Source organism: Rhyacophila brunnea, unplaced genomic scaffold (assembly GCF_057557595.1).
Source record: "Rhyacophila brunnea isolate RB1 unplaced genomic scaffold, BYU_Rbru_1.0 scaffold_3, whole genome shotgun sequence".
Taxonomy (NCBI): Eukaryota; Metazoa; Arthropoda; class Insecta; order Trichoptera; family Rhyacophilidae; genus Rhyacophila; species Rhyacophila brunnea.
In genome coordinates, this window is record NW_028232965.1 from 43,046,258 (window position 1) to 43,064,408 (window position 18,151).

The 18,151-nt window shown below is 28.6% G+C and overlaps 1 protein-coding gene across 1 annotated transcript in view; it reads right to left on the reverse strand.

Annotated features, from left to right (window-relative positions):
• LOC147068393 (uncharacterized) overlaps positions 1-18,151 on the reverse strand; it is a 110,454-nt gene that overhangs the window by 67,782 nt on the left and 24,521 nt on the right. The window contains exon 2 of the mRNA XM_085953428.1: positions 15,816-16,647. Coding sequence (XP_085809554.1) covers positions 15,816-16,624 — 809 coding nt within the window. The 5' untranslated portion in view covers positions 16,625-16,647. The remainder of the gene's footprint in view (positions 1-15,815; positions 16,648-18,151) is intronic.

The following is an 18,151-nucleotide window of genomic DNA, read 5'->3' on the forward strand; positions in this document are numbered from 1 at the left end:
GCATAAAATAGTAATTTAAAAAAATGTATTATCTGAAATGTAGATATCACTAATGTAAACATTAAAGATTTTGTCTTTTACCCCTCTATCTTTACAAAAAAATAGTTTACTCTAAACTATTATAATTATTTATTTTGAACTATGACTTTATAATCACTTATATATTATGGATTTACCTGTCAATGGCTTTTGCAACCGATTTCCCGTGAATACTTAGATATCATAGTTAATTAAACTTTGAGGGCGGTTCAGTTTTCCAAACAGAGGATCCATATTATACAATGTTCTTCAAAAAAAAAACTAATAATTTTATCACTGAATTGAATATACCTATAAGCTTTATATTACATTTAGTCAATACTGCTATATAATACTGCTCTTTAAAATATTTAGAGATTATGTCAAAAAAAAAATAATTTTACATACATATAGAGAAAATGTACTTTAAAACTTGGGTTCTTGTTTCACTAAAACAAAAACACTGTCTTTTTACTTAGCAAGGCAGTATATTGAGCAAGAAATCATTGTCTATGCATATGATGTACTTTCTTATTATGAGTTTGTTTTCCTCAATTTTAATTTCCATATATTTTTGTGTTTTAATAAACTAAAAAAATGTTATAGTGAACTTACAGACATGTATATTATTGTCGTTTTTATGAGTAAAATAGATATTACGTATTAAATATATATTTAAATAACCTTTGTTTTTTAATCAAGTAAAGAATCTAAATAAAGTTTTCCGCTAATGAAAAAAGAAATATTCTCAAAAATTTCTATACGCTTCTCCTGCTCTGGATCTTACACTGAGTACATCTACCTTCGCAAGTACTTTGTTCTCGCGTTTAATAATGGTTTTCCAATAATGGTACTACCTAATAGCCACAACAAAAACAAAAATGAGGCATTGCGGGTACCGACGAAGTGGATGTCGTTTTTTATTGACGGTGTTTCTTGGTTGGGATGGAATTCCATCTTGTCTATTTGGAGCATTTTTGGTTACTCACGTAAAATAATACATTTTACATCATTTGAGCGATGACTCATTTTACAACGTTTTTATTAGCTCGTATTCTTGTTTGTCCGGTGGTTATTTATCCAGTACAAATCTTGCAATTGGTTTTTAACTAACTTACTGACTAGCTAGACATTTGAAACTTTTAGAATATATCAGAACACGATGCCAATGCATTCTTTTAATACTTTTTGCCATCTTTAAGCAGAATTAAATTCATTTTCAGTTAATCCTGTTTTGTATGGAAAGTTATTTCAGAAAAATCCGTAAAAAGTAAAAGACTATTATTGGTTGCTAAGGGGGTGGTCCTAGCAACTAAATTATTAACATATACGTGCGTTACTATGGAAATCAAAATGAAATGTCAAAATGACATTTCAGTATTCTATATTTGTCTGTTGTTTGTTTTTTTTATTTACTTCATATCAAGTACAAGTTTGAGAATATTGATTATAATAATTCAACAGAAAATTTAAAAACGTTGTATATAAAAAGTTCTTTTCATCTTGTAATTATTTTGTAGCTAGTATTAGTATTATAATGGGGTGATTAGTAGTAGACAAAGTAAAAAAATTCCAAAGCTAAAAAATATATTTGATAATTGAATCAATACGTACTGTTACAATCTCAGAATAAATTAAACTAGAAAGGATAAATGCATCGCAAATACGTCATCGTTATAGTTGAGGACTTTTCTTTATTCATTGGATCACTGTTGAAATTTAATATAATATACAGTTTTGGTATGAATATTCAATTATGAATTAATCAATTAAGAACAACTTAAATAATTAGCTGATGAAAAACAATATAGTACAAGAGACAATGTAAAATAGTTACATAATATAATAAATATCTTACTATGAATTTATTAATAACTTTGCCAAATGGACACAAACATATTATTGATTTAAGAAAAATAATAATTCATTGATAATCACTTACTCTTCAAAATTCATCGGGTAGAATTATAAAAAATGCACTTTACATCACGGTAAAAATATACCTAAATAGGTGTTTGTGTAAATAGTGAATAAACATTTTATAATATATCATCCAACTGTTCTGAATTATTGTTATGTCCGCGGATGTGTGTGTACCGGTAAAAATACATGCGTGTAAAATAACTACCAACTTTTACTACACGTACAAAATAATATATCAATTTGTAATATTAATACCTGCATGTACCTTAATAACCATAACCACGTAATATTTTTAGATTTTTTAAATATCCAGTGCCGAATATATTCACACAATATCTAAGAATACAAGTTTTTTTAAATTAAATCTACTTTCATTATTTAAAACAATATGAACAAAATCTTTAAACGACTAGGATTCAGACATGTTTATAATTGCTTCGGTAGTATATTCATTCAAAAATTCGCACGGAAAATGAACGTTCTATGTTCAAATCCCACCCAAACTATTTTTTTAGAATATCTCTAGCAGCCATGTTTCCTAGGGTGTTACATAATATTATGCATTTTCAATTATTATTTTATTACAAGGAGATTTGACGCTTACTCTGTCTTGGTGGTCTGCTTTTTATTTAAAAAAATTAATAAAATTATACAGAATGGTTTATTAGTTAACTATTTTGGTTGAAATAATAAAATTGTTAAGTATTTAACTCGGAGAAAGAGAAGGAATTATCCATGGAAAGCACGAATAACTACCGTATTAAACTTAATTAAATCAATTTTAAGTAGCTTTTTAATATTTTTTATGGGTTTTCGCGAATAAATAAGTTGTATACCTTCAAGCAGAATTTTAATAAACTATTCAATTATTTTATTGTTTATAAATTTTCAATTATCAAGTTTTAGCACTGAAATCTGTTAAAAATAGAATAAAATAATTTTTACAATATTTTGATCAGTGACAAAGCATTTTTTATTTATTATTGTGTAATTTAAAATTAAGTCGATTAATTCTTTGTGAATAAAATTGTATTTTATTGCGTATTTATTTACTGAAAATTGCGTAGATATTTAAAATTATTTAAACAAAATTGGGATAAGTATATCGCACCCCCAGTAAAATACTGTCGTAAGTCTGAAATGGGCGTTTTCGAGTTATGGATGTGGTTGGATTCGTATTTTTTTTTGCTATTTTAATAAAATACTATCGTATCTCAAACTCAAATAGTGTCGGAGAGAAAGCAATTAATACAGTACATTACTTTCCGAAAACTGTTGAATAGATAATAAAATAGTGTTGTAACTAAGTTACGACAGTATTTTACAAGAAGCTTTCTAAAAAACTAAAACAATACTTTTCAAAAAAATACTGTTGTAACTCTGTTACTACAGGAAAATTTTGATATACAGCGTAATTTTCTCACTAATTGCATGGATATTATTGTTCCAAAGTATTCAAACAAAAAAAAAACTGGAAGCAGCAGAGGCAACAATTTTTGTTATCAACAATTAAATGGAAGTAAAATACAAGAAGTATGCAAAAAATACTTTATCAACACATTTGGGGTAAGTGAAAGGTACTGCTCCACTGCATGGAAAACAAGAGATCTTCTTTCCGGAACGCCAATTCCAGAACAAAGAGATCACAAAAATCACAAAAAAATTAGTGATGTTTAAAAAAATGATATAAGAGCTCACATTAGGTCTTTCCCAGTGATCGAGTGACATTATTTGCGTGCACAGACGTCCAAATTGTATTTAGATGGTAAATTAACAATTACTGAAATGTATCGGTTATACAAAAAACAACAAGCTGACAGCAATATGACATTTGGAAAAGAACACTATTATACGCATCTATATTTAATGACGAATTTAATATTGGCTTCTTTAAGCCTAAAAAAAGATTTGTGCGTTGAATGCGACCTATACAATAATTCTTCACCACCAGATGAAAAAAAACAACTTCAAGAAAAATATGAGACACATCAACCTGGAAAAAAGAGGCAAGGGATGAAAAGATCAAAGACGTAGCAGAGTCCCGAACTAATGGCCAAAATAGCGTCATTAATGTAGCTGTATATGATTTGCAGGCTGTTTTACCGCTTCCTTGAGGAAATGTGTCAACTTTCTATTATAAACGAAAGTTTGGCAATGTACAATCGTACAGTCTATAATATCACTGAAAATATTGCAAACTGATACATGTGGGACGAGAGTCAAGCTGCATGAGGATCCAATAAAATTGGTAGCTGTGTACTCGATTACAATGCATGTAAAAAATATCACCACAATGAGCATTTTATTTTTTACAGTGACAATTGTGCCGGGCAGAATAAAAATAAATACATTGCTGCAATGTATTTATATGCCACCGGGAATTCACAAAAAAATGCAACGATCTCTCATAAGTTTTTGGTCACCGGGCATAAACAAAATGAAGGCGATATCGTCCATTCTACAATTGAGCAGCAGAAAACCAGGGCTCTAAAAAGTGGACCAATATTTGTGCCCAGCCAAATGATTACCATTGTACAAACAAGTAAGAAAACAGGACAACCATACATAGTTAAACCCATGACGACAAATAATTTTCTCAACGTGAAAAAACTAGCAGATGAAATCGGTAAAAATTACAACACGGATGAAAATGGAGAAAAAGTTTTGTAGCAGAAGATCAAAGTTATAAAAGTAGACAGAGACTATCCATACATTATTTTTTTTAAAACCAGTTATCCTGAAGAATGTAGGAAATTGAATGTTCGACAACAGCAAATAGGCAAACCGTTACCAATGGATGGTCTCAATATATCCAAAGCATATCAAGAGTGGCCAAAAATAACGACAATTAAAAAGAAGGATTTGCTTTCCTCTGCACCGCTAAACATCGTGAATTTTATTATGATTTTTTGCTTCTCTTCCAAGTGATGTTTAAAAATTAAAAATCGTATGTAAAAAAAATATTTTCCCATTAAATTAAATAATTAAGTATTTTTTTGTTGTTTTGAACTAATAATTGTAATTTTCTTTTTTTTTCAATAAATCTTTAAAGATTGTACCATAACTTAATATTTTGAAAACCTTCCTTTACAGTGCCCAACAAATTAGTTGAAATTATTAGAGTGATGGTAGGGAAATTTACATAGAAAGTATTGAGTTGATTCAAATTTTTCCATGAAATTGTCAAATATCCTAATAAAATACAGTCGTAACTCAGAAATATTCAAATATCTCCGTTTGTATATGTTTTAGAGAAAAATGATGAATACAGTTGAAAATAAATCATGTTTTTCCATAAAAATGAGTAATAATTTTTACATTCAGACTTTTCCTGTATTTACAAAGAATATTTGAAACTTCAAATGGCTCTCCTGCAAAATGCCAATTTTTGACTTACTACAGTATTTTACTGGGGGTGCGATATATATATATTTAATTCAAATAGATAATAGGCACATAATAATAAAATTATATAAAACAAGTAAAGAATCGTATTGAAATAAAATATCTATCCACAAACGTAATGAATATTTACCATTTATTGTATTATAGTGATTGATGATAATATTATAAATATATTATTAGTAAATTTGTTTTTGAAAACATTTGTGACAATATGTAAAATATACCGGATATTAGTTTAGCTATTTTTTATGTGTTAAAATGCTTATTTGTTAGAATTTTCTCAGCTAATCTATTAACTCAAAACACTTCGATCGAATTCTACATTAAAACAGCTTTGCTATTTCAAAATTGAAACGAATCAATTAGTTTAATAAATTTTATACCATTACATTTTATCGACTGGCAGCTATACATTCAACTTAAGATGTATAAAACCGGATAAAGTTAAGTCACTTTACCAAGAAGAAAAAAAATGATATAAAATATATAGATACTAGACAGGCGATAGTAAAATGGGTAAATCTATATCTATACCGGCCACTACTAGAGCGCCTGTCAGATTATATACACCAGCGCATCTCAAATATAATTTATGAAAAGAAAATTAGCGATCATATTCGCTCCCAGGTGAAGTAAACGTGGCGTTCATTATGAAAAATACGATTCGGTAGGTAATGACTCTTTCCAAACATTAAAAAAATAAAATATATTTTTGACACAGACGTGACTCTTCCATTTACGTTATACTGGAAAGATATATTGACTTCTATCAATTAATATCTCACTATCAACATATTGACATATTATTCAGTTAAACTTTATAATTATGCTATTTAATACATTATAATATTGTATGTGTTCAATATTTAATATTATTTCAAATATCTTTTCGTATATAATGGGTTACGTTTAATTTAATTTAAATATAATATAGTAATTATTGAACATACATAATTTTGAAAACACTTCTGAGAAAATATATTATAACCAATAGAAAAAATCTTTTTGAAAAAAAGTAAGACACCCCGCAGGAATCGAACCTGCATCTCTCGGGTATCGCGCCCACGCACATATACCACTATGCTAAAGGAGTCATACTTAATTGCGATCAATTTTAACTAATGGCTTTTAATACTCACTGAAGCGCTTTCCAAATTGAGCTACTATTGGCGATTTTACATCACAGTAGGTATTAATTTAATTACTAACCGACGTCATGAATCACTCCAAGATTTTATGTTGTTACTTACTTGTAAGTATATGTATGTATGTTCAATAATTAGAATGTTACATTCTTAAATCTTGTGAATTATTCGTTAAATAAAAATAGTTAATTAATAATAATTGTTATCTATTCGTAAGTAAATATACTTAATTTATTAAAGATACTCTTAGTTAGATATTTACACAATTATTGTCATAATAATATAATCTTGCAGTAAATTGTATATTATTTAATAAAATAGAATTTCATAAATACCTAATCACATTCAAATAATATGTATGTGTTAATCGATCAAGTTTAATTAAGATAAATTTTGCCGACTCAAAGTTGAAGAACAAATTGTGAAACGAAAAAAAAACTGCTCACAGGCCACTAAGTTGCCATCGAGGTCTACAACATTAAACCACTTCCAAGAGTCATCAATCTCTTTTACCATTTAATGTCTCGTATGAGAGAATCGATGGAAGCCTGGATATTTTTTCCCTCCCTAACTTATAAGATAAGAGTTTCCTACTGCGATTAAAATTAAAATATGATCCACTATACATAATATAATAACCATATCACGGCAGCCAGCGGAGCTAGTACTAAATACACCTAGTTACAAAAAAATAATATTAGGTAGCATAAAAACATTTTTTTTTTATAAATCAAGAAAATCATCAAATCTTATTTTTTAATATAAAATTTCGACAGAAAAACTTTTTATATAAAAAAAATTAAATGATAATATATTATCTTTTTAATATTTACATAACGTTTGATGTTTTATCTGAATAACCGATATTTTTTTTATAAAAAAAAAACAATTATTAATTTAAATTATAATTGATTTAGTTTAGAGAAAAACTGAAAGGCGAAACCCTGTCATACAAAACGATTCAAATAGAAAAGTACAAAACTAGATCAATTGGAAAATAAATATTTTTACTTTGTGCATATTTTAAACTTATTCCACTGAGAGCGAAATAATTCAGTATGTATTTGAAAAAAAAAAACAAATCTACTAAAAATATATATAAAAAATGCAAAGCGATAAATATTTCAGTTTTCGGGGGCTATAATATGAAATCGTTAGAGAAACACTGAATTACATAATAAAGTAAATAAAATTAATCAATACAAATTATTGCAGATTTTTTTAAGTTACCTATCGATAAGTAGGTTTTATTCAAAATAAGTTTATTAATTAAAAATAATAATTATATGGCGTGGCAAAATAAATTACCGCATTTGGCATTTCTCTAACTTTAATTGAATATATTCTTTTCGAGGATTAACTCAAATCATCAATAATTGAAAAGTATATACTGTAACAATAAGTCTGAATATATACATATTTAATAATATTATTCTATAGAGATTCTAACGTTTATTTGAGTTATATCAATATGAATCTAGTTAATATTAATTGATAGTTTTCGAATAGGGCTTGTGAGCTTTTACTTCGTCCTAATGAAAGCGTCCAAAATATATTATATCCCACTCTTACATATAAATACGTGTCGTTTTTCGATATATCTAAAAATAGATTAAATTTATTTACACGAAAGTTGTTTTGAAAAATGACAAGACTAAAAAGAAGGCAATAAATTAACTGTCGTTTTAATTTTATTTATTATCAACTGTTTTATTTATTATCTCAATGCGCTTTATAGCTGTTTTGAATTATATCCGTCATACGTTTGATTTACAAGCATTATTATTTATTTTGATTATAAACAGTAATTTTGAATGAATATTTATTTTTTTGGTTCCACGATTTTTTTTTATTATTGCAACATTTTATTGCTTAATTAATATTTACTAACCTCCGGTCAAATTTAATTTTCACAATAGTATCCGTAAGCATACAAACCATTTGTATAAATAAACACAGTTAATCAACCAGTTTGCACGAAAATAATTCATTTGAATTTACACAACATAACTGTCTTTGCATACATTTATTTTAACCATAATAAATATCTGTCCTCATTAGAGAAATATTTAAAATAATTAATTTATAATAACAAAAAATAGTAAAATACTACACATGTCAACAATGACATGTGTAGTATTTTATAACTAATACCTGCTCACTTTCTTATGTGCATTTAAACACTAATATCCTCCCTCCCCAATCGACTTTGGCACAATAGTCAAACAGATACTGTTAAACGTTTGCTTTTGAAATGAGTTTATATCCCAAAACAGACTAAAAAAATATTAAAAAGCTTATTTATTTAACAACCATTTGATTAGAGTGCTCGTATAAATACCAGTTCAGTTTAAGTATTTTAAGTATTTTCATTAATACAGATACCTATTTGTGGGTTCATGTCCCATTCGGTACATATGAATAATATCTTTTTAAAGGAAATTTAAGATGTACCTACCTATGTTTCTGTAGTGTACCAAATGATGTTTGTTCAATAAAATATGTTGCATTCTTTTATCATGTGAATTATATACTTAGGTTATTTAAAAATACAACATTTTTGTATATTATGTATTTATAAATGGTTAAGTAGGTTTAATTTTATATTGTTTTTGTTAAAATAATATTTTTAATATGCTAAATTTTAAACTTATATGTGTACTCTCTTTGATTTTGAATTTATCCCCAATGAAATTATAAAACATGCTATACGGAGAGTTTACCATAAACGTGATTTTAAATGTAAATGAAAAAACTTTCAGTGAAGTTAAATATTATTATTGTCATACACAGTTACAATCTTGTTGAATACGTAAGTACGACGTTGCTTTCTCGGAGCAAATAAAGCTTCGTTTATTACTGAAAGTTCATCGACAAGCTTTTAAAATGGAGGCTTGTCGTTGCTTCTCATCTGTACCCGAGGCTTTGCGGTTATTTATAATCGATAATTGATACTGCTGGTAAGGGGACGTTTTGAGGCCGTTAACTTTGTCGTTTTTCCAAGATAATGCCTCAACGGAGCGAGATTGGGAGGCTACCAAAGAGAAACACAGTAGATAGAAAGCTGTGGTAAACTTTCAAATTGATATTATTGTTCTGTACCATATAAATATTAATAACTTTTGATTTAATGCGATAAGCTGCGAAACTATAAAATTATTACGTTTATTGACTGCGTTACTGCATCCATAAAATAAAAAGCCCCATTTTACATTTTGTTCATGAAACAAGTTCTTGTTTTCTATAGTTTTACAATCTTCCAAAACTATTTACTTAGTATATATTATATTTAATTGTTGGCAATATCATAGTAATTGGATGAATTAAAAATAAATTTATTTGGGTTTACTAATATTTTAATTAAATTTAAGCTGTCACCTAAATCATCTTGAATGGAGTTAACAATATTTTATTGGAATATTGTTGATTTGTTTTTGTTAGTTTTTCTGAAAAATATAGGATAGCCTAGTTTCGGGTTTTATACACGAAAGAAAAACACACTTTCACAATTTACTTAACTATTTACTACTAACTAACTAACTAACTTAAATATTAACTAACTAAACCTAGCCATAATATATTTGCAATGCGCGTTCGATGTATGGAAAGTTATAATTAATTCGCTAACATATTCACCTATTGAAAATATGGAGAACTAATTAATTAATGATTCATCTACTTCAAAATGTTGTTAAATGAAAATCTTATAATGGTAGAAAGATATACGTAAAGTTATAGAAATGAGTTTTTTTTTTAAATAATATTTAACGACACTCATTAGCCTATAAGAATAATGATTTTGAAAAATAAATACAATTAATTCTCTTATATTGATTTTCTCATTCCACTCCAAACGTGTATTGCATGCAATAATATATATTACATATATATAACATCTACGATCGCTGAACTGGAGTATTAAATTTTCTTTCTGGAGTACGCGTCAGTGCCGGTGCAGAGTAGATTACTGGTTTCGATTCCACGCCCAAGAATGTTGTGGCCGAGCGGAGCCTATCGCAACGATTGAATCGCCGAATCCCGGCAGTCGGATCCGTCGAAATTATTCCGGTTTGGTTTGTGTGCGGTAACACGGCACTGGTAATTTTTTTTATAACGTTCGCATTTTTATCTTGTGTAATACACGTTTTTTGTGGTTGGTTTGAAATATTTGACTGATTGGTTTTGGCGAATTTAAAATGTTTTTTGAATTTTGCATACCTACCTACTTAATAAGAAAACGATTATTTGTACAAAAACATGATAGCCTCAAAAAGAGCAACAGTCATTTGCGACTGATCATTACTTGTCAATATTCTGATAATGTAAATATTTATCAATTTTTTCACGTTTTCAAATTTTGTTTCGATTAAATTGATATGCAATATTTTATTTATTTTTATTTAGAAAAAGAGTATTACGGCATTACAGCGATTGGCCAATGCGCCATAATACATAATAAATACAAAATTATAAAAAATATCCTAATTACAAATAACAACTGGTATAACAAGAAAGTAGAGACAGCGTGTTTATGTAAATATTAAAGAAACATGATAATATATACAATTATAAATTTAACATATTTAACAGGTCCACAAACATTAAATAGTTAATAAAAAATAAATCAACCTTTATGGTACCATCAAATAAGTTAATCGCACGATATACAGCATCATGAAACATAACATCTGTCCTGCGACGAGGTATCTTGAAGACCGTAGAGTTACGAATGATATTGGTGAGAATATGAAAATTAATATTTGCCAGTATATACGGATTGTAAATGAACCCACGAAGAAGTAAAATCACTTATTATTCAATATCACTTAAATATTTGCAAGTGTATAAACCACCATAGTATAGGCGTATTTATTAAACATACACAAATTGGATATGTTTAATAAATACTTATTGATTTTCCATGAAAAATATTACATTATTAGTCATGAATAAAAATGCATTTCTACGTAATTTATACAATATAATATGTATTTTACCCATTAATTAATAAAGTACTTAACAATAAAAAATAACAACTTACTTGAATATGTAATAAAAAATTCAAAGTTTGATCAATTATAGATACCTACCAATAAAAAACATTATCTATTATATAATTAAGTGTTGATCAGTGGCGAATAGTGGAGGGTATGCTGTTTAGACCGACATAGATAATGCACACTAAAGTTTGTCAGTCAAACGTATTTGTTTTCATTGAACTAAGCCTAAAGTATGTAAACAGTAGGTACTTGTTCGTTTTTAAAATTCAATTAAACCCTGCCTAATCCAAGCCATAGTTGATAATAGCCAACAAGTCAGCCATGAAACCATACATAATTTAGATAGAAGAATATTTTTTATCGATTATGGTTTGGTTTAGGCAGGGCTTAATGAATTTTAAAAACGCTAACTGACACCATCTGTAATATTTGTATTTTTAATTCAACGAAATCCAATAAGTATGCACTATTTTTGTCGGATTGCCCATTATAGCATAGAAAAACTATTATGGTTTGGTTTAGGCAAGGTTTAACTGAATTTTAAAAACTAACCAGTACCATCTCCAAATTGTTTTAATAGTTCAATGAAAACAAATTAATATTTATGACTGACACAGTTTAGTATGCACTATTTATATCGAATCTTAACAGCCTATTTCTACCTTTCGCCACTGGTATTGGTCAAGGCTGACTCTGGTGTGAAGTATATTGAACATATGTATGTGTTTTTATTTTTTATTCTACTATAATATGTATATAATGAGAGCAATTAAATTGAGAAAGCTTAACATATTGAAAACGTAACGAAATTGCTTACAGACTGAACAAAAAGGTATTGATAATGGCAATCCGCTAGCTAGTGGAACGGACCAATATGAACAACACTCAATAATGAATCATCGACGAAATTATGTTACGATTTGATTTACCGCAGCTATTCTTGAAAAACAAGTTCACCTGTCTCTGTTATCACGTGCAGTAAAATGAGATAACAACACATTTTGTTACTATTTTAAGCGGTATTTTGTTCAAGTGATCCGCCGACGATATCGTGGCATAAGACGATGCTCGTTCGACCAAGCGTAACGAAATTCAATACAAATTGCATGACGATATCATTTTCTTCTCTCGTTCGGAAAAAATATTCTACGCTCAGAACGTATAAGAAAAAAAAAACTGCTTCGATCATTGCCCGGACATGATTTGAACCTTTATTTAGAGCAGTCCGAGTCCGTACATACCTACCACGGTAAGCGTACAAAAATGAAAACTTAATGTTAAGAAATATAAACTATAAGACTGAATCACTTATGCTATAAATTATATATAATATATATTGTAATATAAAAAAAATATTGCATATTATTTTCTATATACCGATAATTATTTTTTTGATACATTACTCACATAATAATCTAATATATAAAAATCGATATTTGTTTGTTTGTTCGTATTTTATGCGCTGCCATACCGTTCATCCGATTGCGATAAAACTTTGTCAACTTACTGCTTGCTCTTGCGCGAAGGTTATAAGCTATATTATATATATATATATATATATATATAAATGAACGTCTGTCTGTCTGTCTATCTGTCCCGTATGCGTTCCTATACCATTCATCCGATTGCGATGAAACTTTTATCAGTTGTTGTGCACACACCTGCGAAGGTTTTTAAATTAGTATTATATAAAATACAAAGTTTGGTGTTTGTTTCATCCAATTTTGATTTTTTTTAGTACATATTAATACTATTAATAACGTTTGCATATTTTTGATTCAATTTTAATTTAGTGTTCTTTTGTTTGACCTTTACTCCTATTAGAATTAATATTGCCATTATTGTATTACACAGATATTTTCATATTAAAAAGGTACTTACTTATTATATATTTTTTTTAAATATTTAAAATAAATGTATCTACGAAGCGACCCTGTGCGAAGCCGGATACTTCAGCTTGTAATATATAAAATTAATGCACTTTGTAGGGCAATGTGACTTGAATTGATTTAGTCTAAGAATATCGTATGCGATAATGTATTAGTTATATCATTTAGTTTAGAGTAATTTGCTTATTTAAATTACTGAAAAATTATCAATAAGAGCAGAATAAACAATATTCACTATACTTATTATAATACTGTCTTTTTATTTTAATTTACATATTTTTATTTGGATTTATATTTTATTTGGTTTTAATTTATTTTATATATGCAAAAAATTAATTCAGTAAAACGGTCTATTGGTAACTAATATTACATAACAACAATTATTACAATAGTTACAACATATATTTTGATAACAATTGATTCTCAATTATAAATCATTCTAAATTTAAAATTAAATATATATAATAATATAAACTATTAATTTCGTCAGTATATTTACAATGAAAATCAATGTAAATTTTATATTATGTTAATTGGGGTTGTGTCAAATATTATTAGCACCTGTAGTTGTTGAACGCTCGCTTCCAAAGGCAGAATCGTGATTTATAATTACATGACTAGTCCAAATTTACATTTTATTACTGTTTTTAGCATGTGTTATTTATGATCATATGCATTCAGTAAATGGCTAACAAAACGTAAACGATCTCGTAAAGTTATTTAAAAATATTGCTCGTCGGTAACCTATTAAGGGCTACATGCTGCGTTTTGGAGCAAATAATTTGACCATTTTCCCTTTTTGATTTAAAATATAATACGTTCCGGTTGAACATCAATAATTATTATTATGAATAGAAACATCAATGTTTTTTTAACTTAAACGGATTATAGTCCGATTGTTTCACCTAATAACTCTTCTCAATTACAGGAAAGACTCGAGTTCTCTCAAAGTATGGTACGCAAAATGTGTATTTAAACCCTTTTCCGTGAAATATTGTTTTTAGTATAGTTTTTCAACGAAGCTGCTACGATAACTCAACAAATCTTGTGTATAAAAGATAATTGAATTTAAAATATCTGTATGTAGTCATTTATTGCATTTTACCAGCACATGATAGTATCTTGTTCCAAATTAAAAATGTCTTTTACTGTCGCAGATCTTTCTATATAATGTTATATTGTATTCGTATGAATTGAAAGATGCAGCGCGATGCATCTTGCAAGTAGAAGGCATTCGCTGTTGGTCTTCGAGCCGCGTTCATTCCACAGGAATGTTTTAATAAGGCCGGCCGGGTGGAAAAAAGGAGAAATGAGATACGAATCTCGTACCCGCGGCAGTAATTACGTCTGGCCGAACGCTCGCGAGAGAGTACCAGCTACATACTTCCATTATTTACGTTTGTACTGCATCCACATTAGATTACAAACATTATTGCTGCACGTAAGATAACTAAAGCCGAGTCTAATCCAAAGCTAACTAACAATTTCAACGAACTGGAGTAGGTACATATTATAAGCTTCGATAGAAACATGTCGTGTCGATAAAGTAGATAACTAAAATACCTACCGTTTGAAAATATACTTAATACACGCTCTATTTTCCAGGAAATGTATATATTATTACAATGTATATATACAAGCATAAAACTAAAGTCGGTTAACTTTGTAATACAATTTAAGTATATTGTCGGTTATTAATTGATTTAATATTACTTTTCCATTCATATTATGTAGGTATGAAAGAATATATTAATCATATTGCAAGAAAATTATGTTGATTATTGAATTAGACAAGCAAAACAGTAAAATTAAACATATATAATAGGTATTAGTTGTTTATTCTCCCAAGGTGCAGAACCAACCTGCCACTGGTAATGCCAATTGGGAGGGCGATAACAATGTTCAACCATATTGCTTCGGGTGTTGATATATTCCACATGCCTGAGGGTGTATTTAGGTGGACGTTATTTTATAAATTATTAAAATAGGGTCTCCTAAGCAAACTCGGTGTACTTCTTTAAACTTCTATTTATGTATGATAATTGTATTTTCACTGCTTTTGTATGTTTATATTATTATGTTCTCTTTTTATATTTTAATCGTTTTTATTATTTTTTTCTTTATAATTATGTTTCATGTCATGTTGTGAACGTCTTGAAATTATAATTTTTATAATTGTAATGCCCACAATATGTTAAAAAATAAATTGAATTGAATTGAATATTTTACACTGTATTACTAACGGGAGTTTAAAGAATGTTATTCAATATAGAAGTAAAATGCTTTATAGCATTCAAACAAAGCTTATCTATTTTTTCTTTATATTTCATCTATATCCCTTTAATTCGCAACATTTAATTGATTCCAAAAGAGCAAAAATGCCCAGGAATATCTTTTATATGCTTGTAGGTTATATGAAATCAAATTTGACATACCTGTGATCTCTGAGATGATCCTGTCGCCTGAAGGCCTTCCCACAGATGTCACAAGAATACGGCCGTTCGTCAGTGTGGGTCCTTTCGTGGATTAGTAGGTTATAGGATTTAGTGAATTGTCTATTACAAAATTTGCAAATGAACTGTTTCTTCGGCCTAGATGCTCTTCCAGGAGCTCGAAGTAATCTTCTATCAAGATGAGCATGTAACTGGTGTGGTGGGATCATCGAACCAGGGTTAGGAAATGCGAATTGAGTACCAGGAGATGGACCAGCAGCTGTTAGATAGGCAGTTGGTGGAGGATAAAGGGAGGCTGATTCACCAGGAATAAGCATGGCAGCGGCAGCTGCTTCTCGCAATGCTAACTCTTTGCGTTTATCTGCCATCATGGCCATTAGTTCAAAACTAGAATTTCTTTTTCCTAAATGTTGTCCTGATCCACTTCTTTCTGAACCTTCTTTAGCTGGACCATCGCGTTCTCTTTCTAAAATTCTTTCCCTTTCCATTATATCAGCTGACATTAGCGCGGGATGCATTTCACCAGGGTACAAAACTGGGTGTAAATTCCTCGTTGGTACTACTGGTACAAATGCTGAGGTTTCTCGATGGTTAGCTGTTAGAAGGTTCCCTCCCAAGCCAGCGGCTGCAGCGAGGTGCTGGCGATATGCTTGGGCGTCAAAGCCTCCTGAAGGTGCTCGAGGTTCTGATGAAGATGAGGATCCATTGAGAAATTGCTCTTGTCGGGATCGCCCTCCGGTGGAGGGAGGAGTTCGCTCCTCAGCGATTGTACCCCCACCCTCCAAAGACATCGTAGGGTGACTCAATGCACTACCTGAAAAAAAATATTCAGGTTAATATGATGTAGGTACTCAAAATAATACGTAAGTATTAATTAACAATTTTAATATAACAAGCAATATTTTTCTTTAGATAAATGAAAGGTATGCTATTATTGTCTCATACAACTGTAGAATTAATATTTAAATGTATTTATTTATAGGTATGTGAGAGCATTACAACGTAAAAAAATCATAAAATCATTTAAAAAATATAAAGAAAACAGTAATATAACACACATAAATACACGTATTTAATATATATAAGGAAGTATATCGAGTGAGCTAAATATAATTTAATCTCAAAAACATTAAGAAACATCGTAACTAACTTTCACACAATATTATAATTATAGATATCCGAAGTTCATTGAACACACATACTAAAATATTGTTTGCCAAAGTTCTATAACTCGGGAGATCAAGCAAAATGCTTCCGATTTATTAAGTAGTTATCAAAATGCTTCACTATATAAGCTAATATTTGTTTATAGGCCTTGGCATTTTCCATATATCCATAGAGCAAGCAGAAGTCATGGAATTTAAATTTCAATCTCTGTCAAAATTTCATATGCATAAGAACAATGCCATCCATCTCAAATACAACTGAATCTTGTGTATTAAAATAAAGACACAGGTAAAATAAAACGATACATATATTAATGTGATAGTATTGAAATTATTTATGTATAAATTTAATAAATGTATACCTATTTACTACTTACCCAAAAGTTTTACCGATAAAATATGAATAATATGTTATCCTTTTATCAGATCGTAGCAAAGTCGGTATTAAATTATTCATGAAAATATTTCATTGAATTGAAAAATAGTGCTGTCATTTAATGTAAAGATATTCTCCGTAGCAGAAAAATTCTTCGAGACAGAGATGATACTGTGGAGATTGAAAAAACTTATGCTTTTAATCAAGATAGGGGATCGAGCTTACATTCCATTTGAAATATCTCAAGTCGAATTCACTTTTGTAATTCTCTTACTGTATGCTTTTAATGATTTGTTTTTAATGAGTTAGAAATATTAATAATTATATATTATTATTGAATGAAAAAATAAAAATTATGATTTTTATTAAATATACTAGAAATAAACACGTGTAAATATTTATAACTTGGATATAATTATCATTTTGTTTATTATTATTTTTTTTAAATATTTAATACAATAATTAATATATACATTTGAATATGACGCATCTGTGCTCTTAGTGAATGTGAATTTTCGAATTATTTATTCTTTATAAACAATTAATGTATTCCAACAATGTGAGATTTTTAAGACCGACCGCTGTGTTTTATGGATTATTATTTATGTTTATTTTTACTTGTTATATTATTTTGGTACAATGATTTGAATAACTAAAAGATCATTATAAAAACGGTATAACGTTTGTGCAAATCATGTGTGACAATTTTATTGCTTACCGCCACTATTACTATTTTTTTCTCTCTTCTATAATAAAGTTCATTGACTGTAAAATCT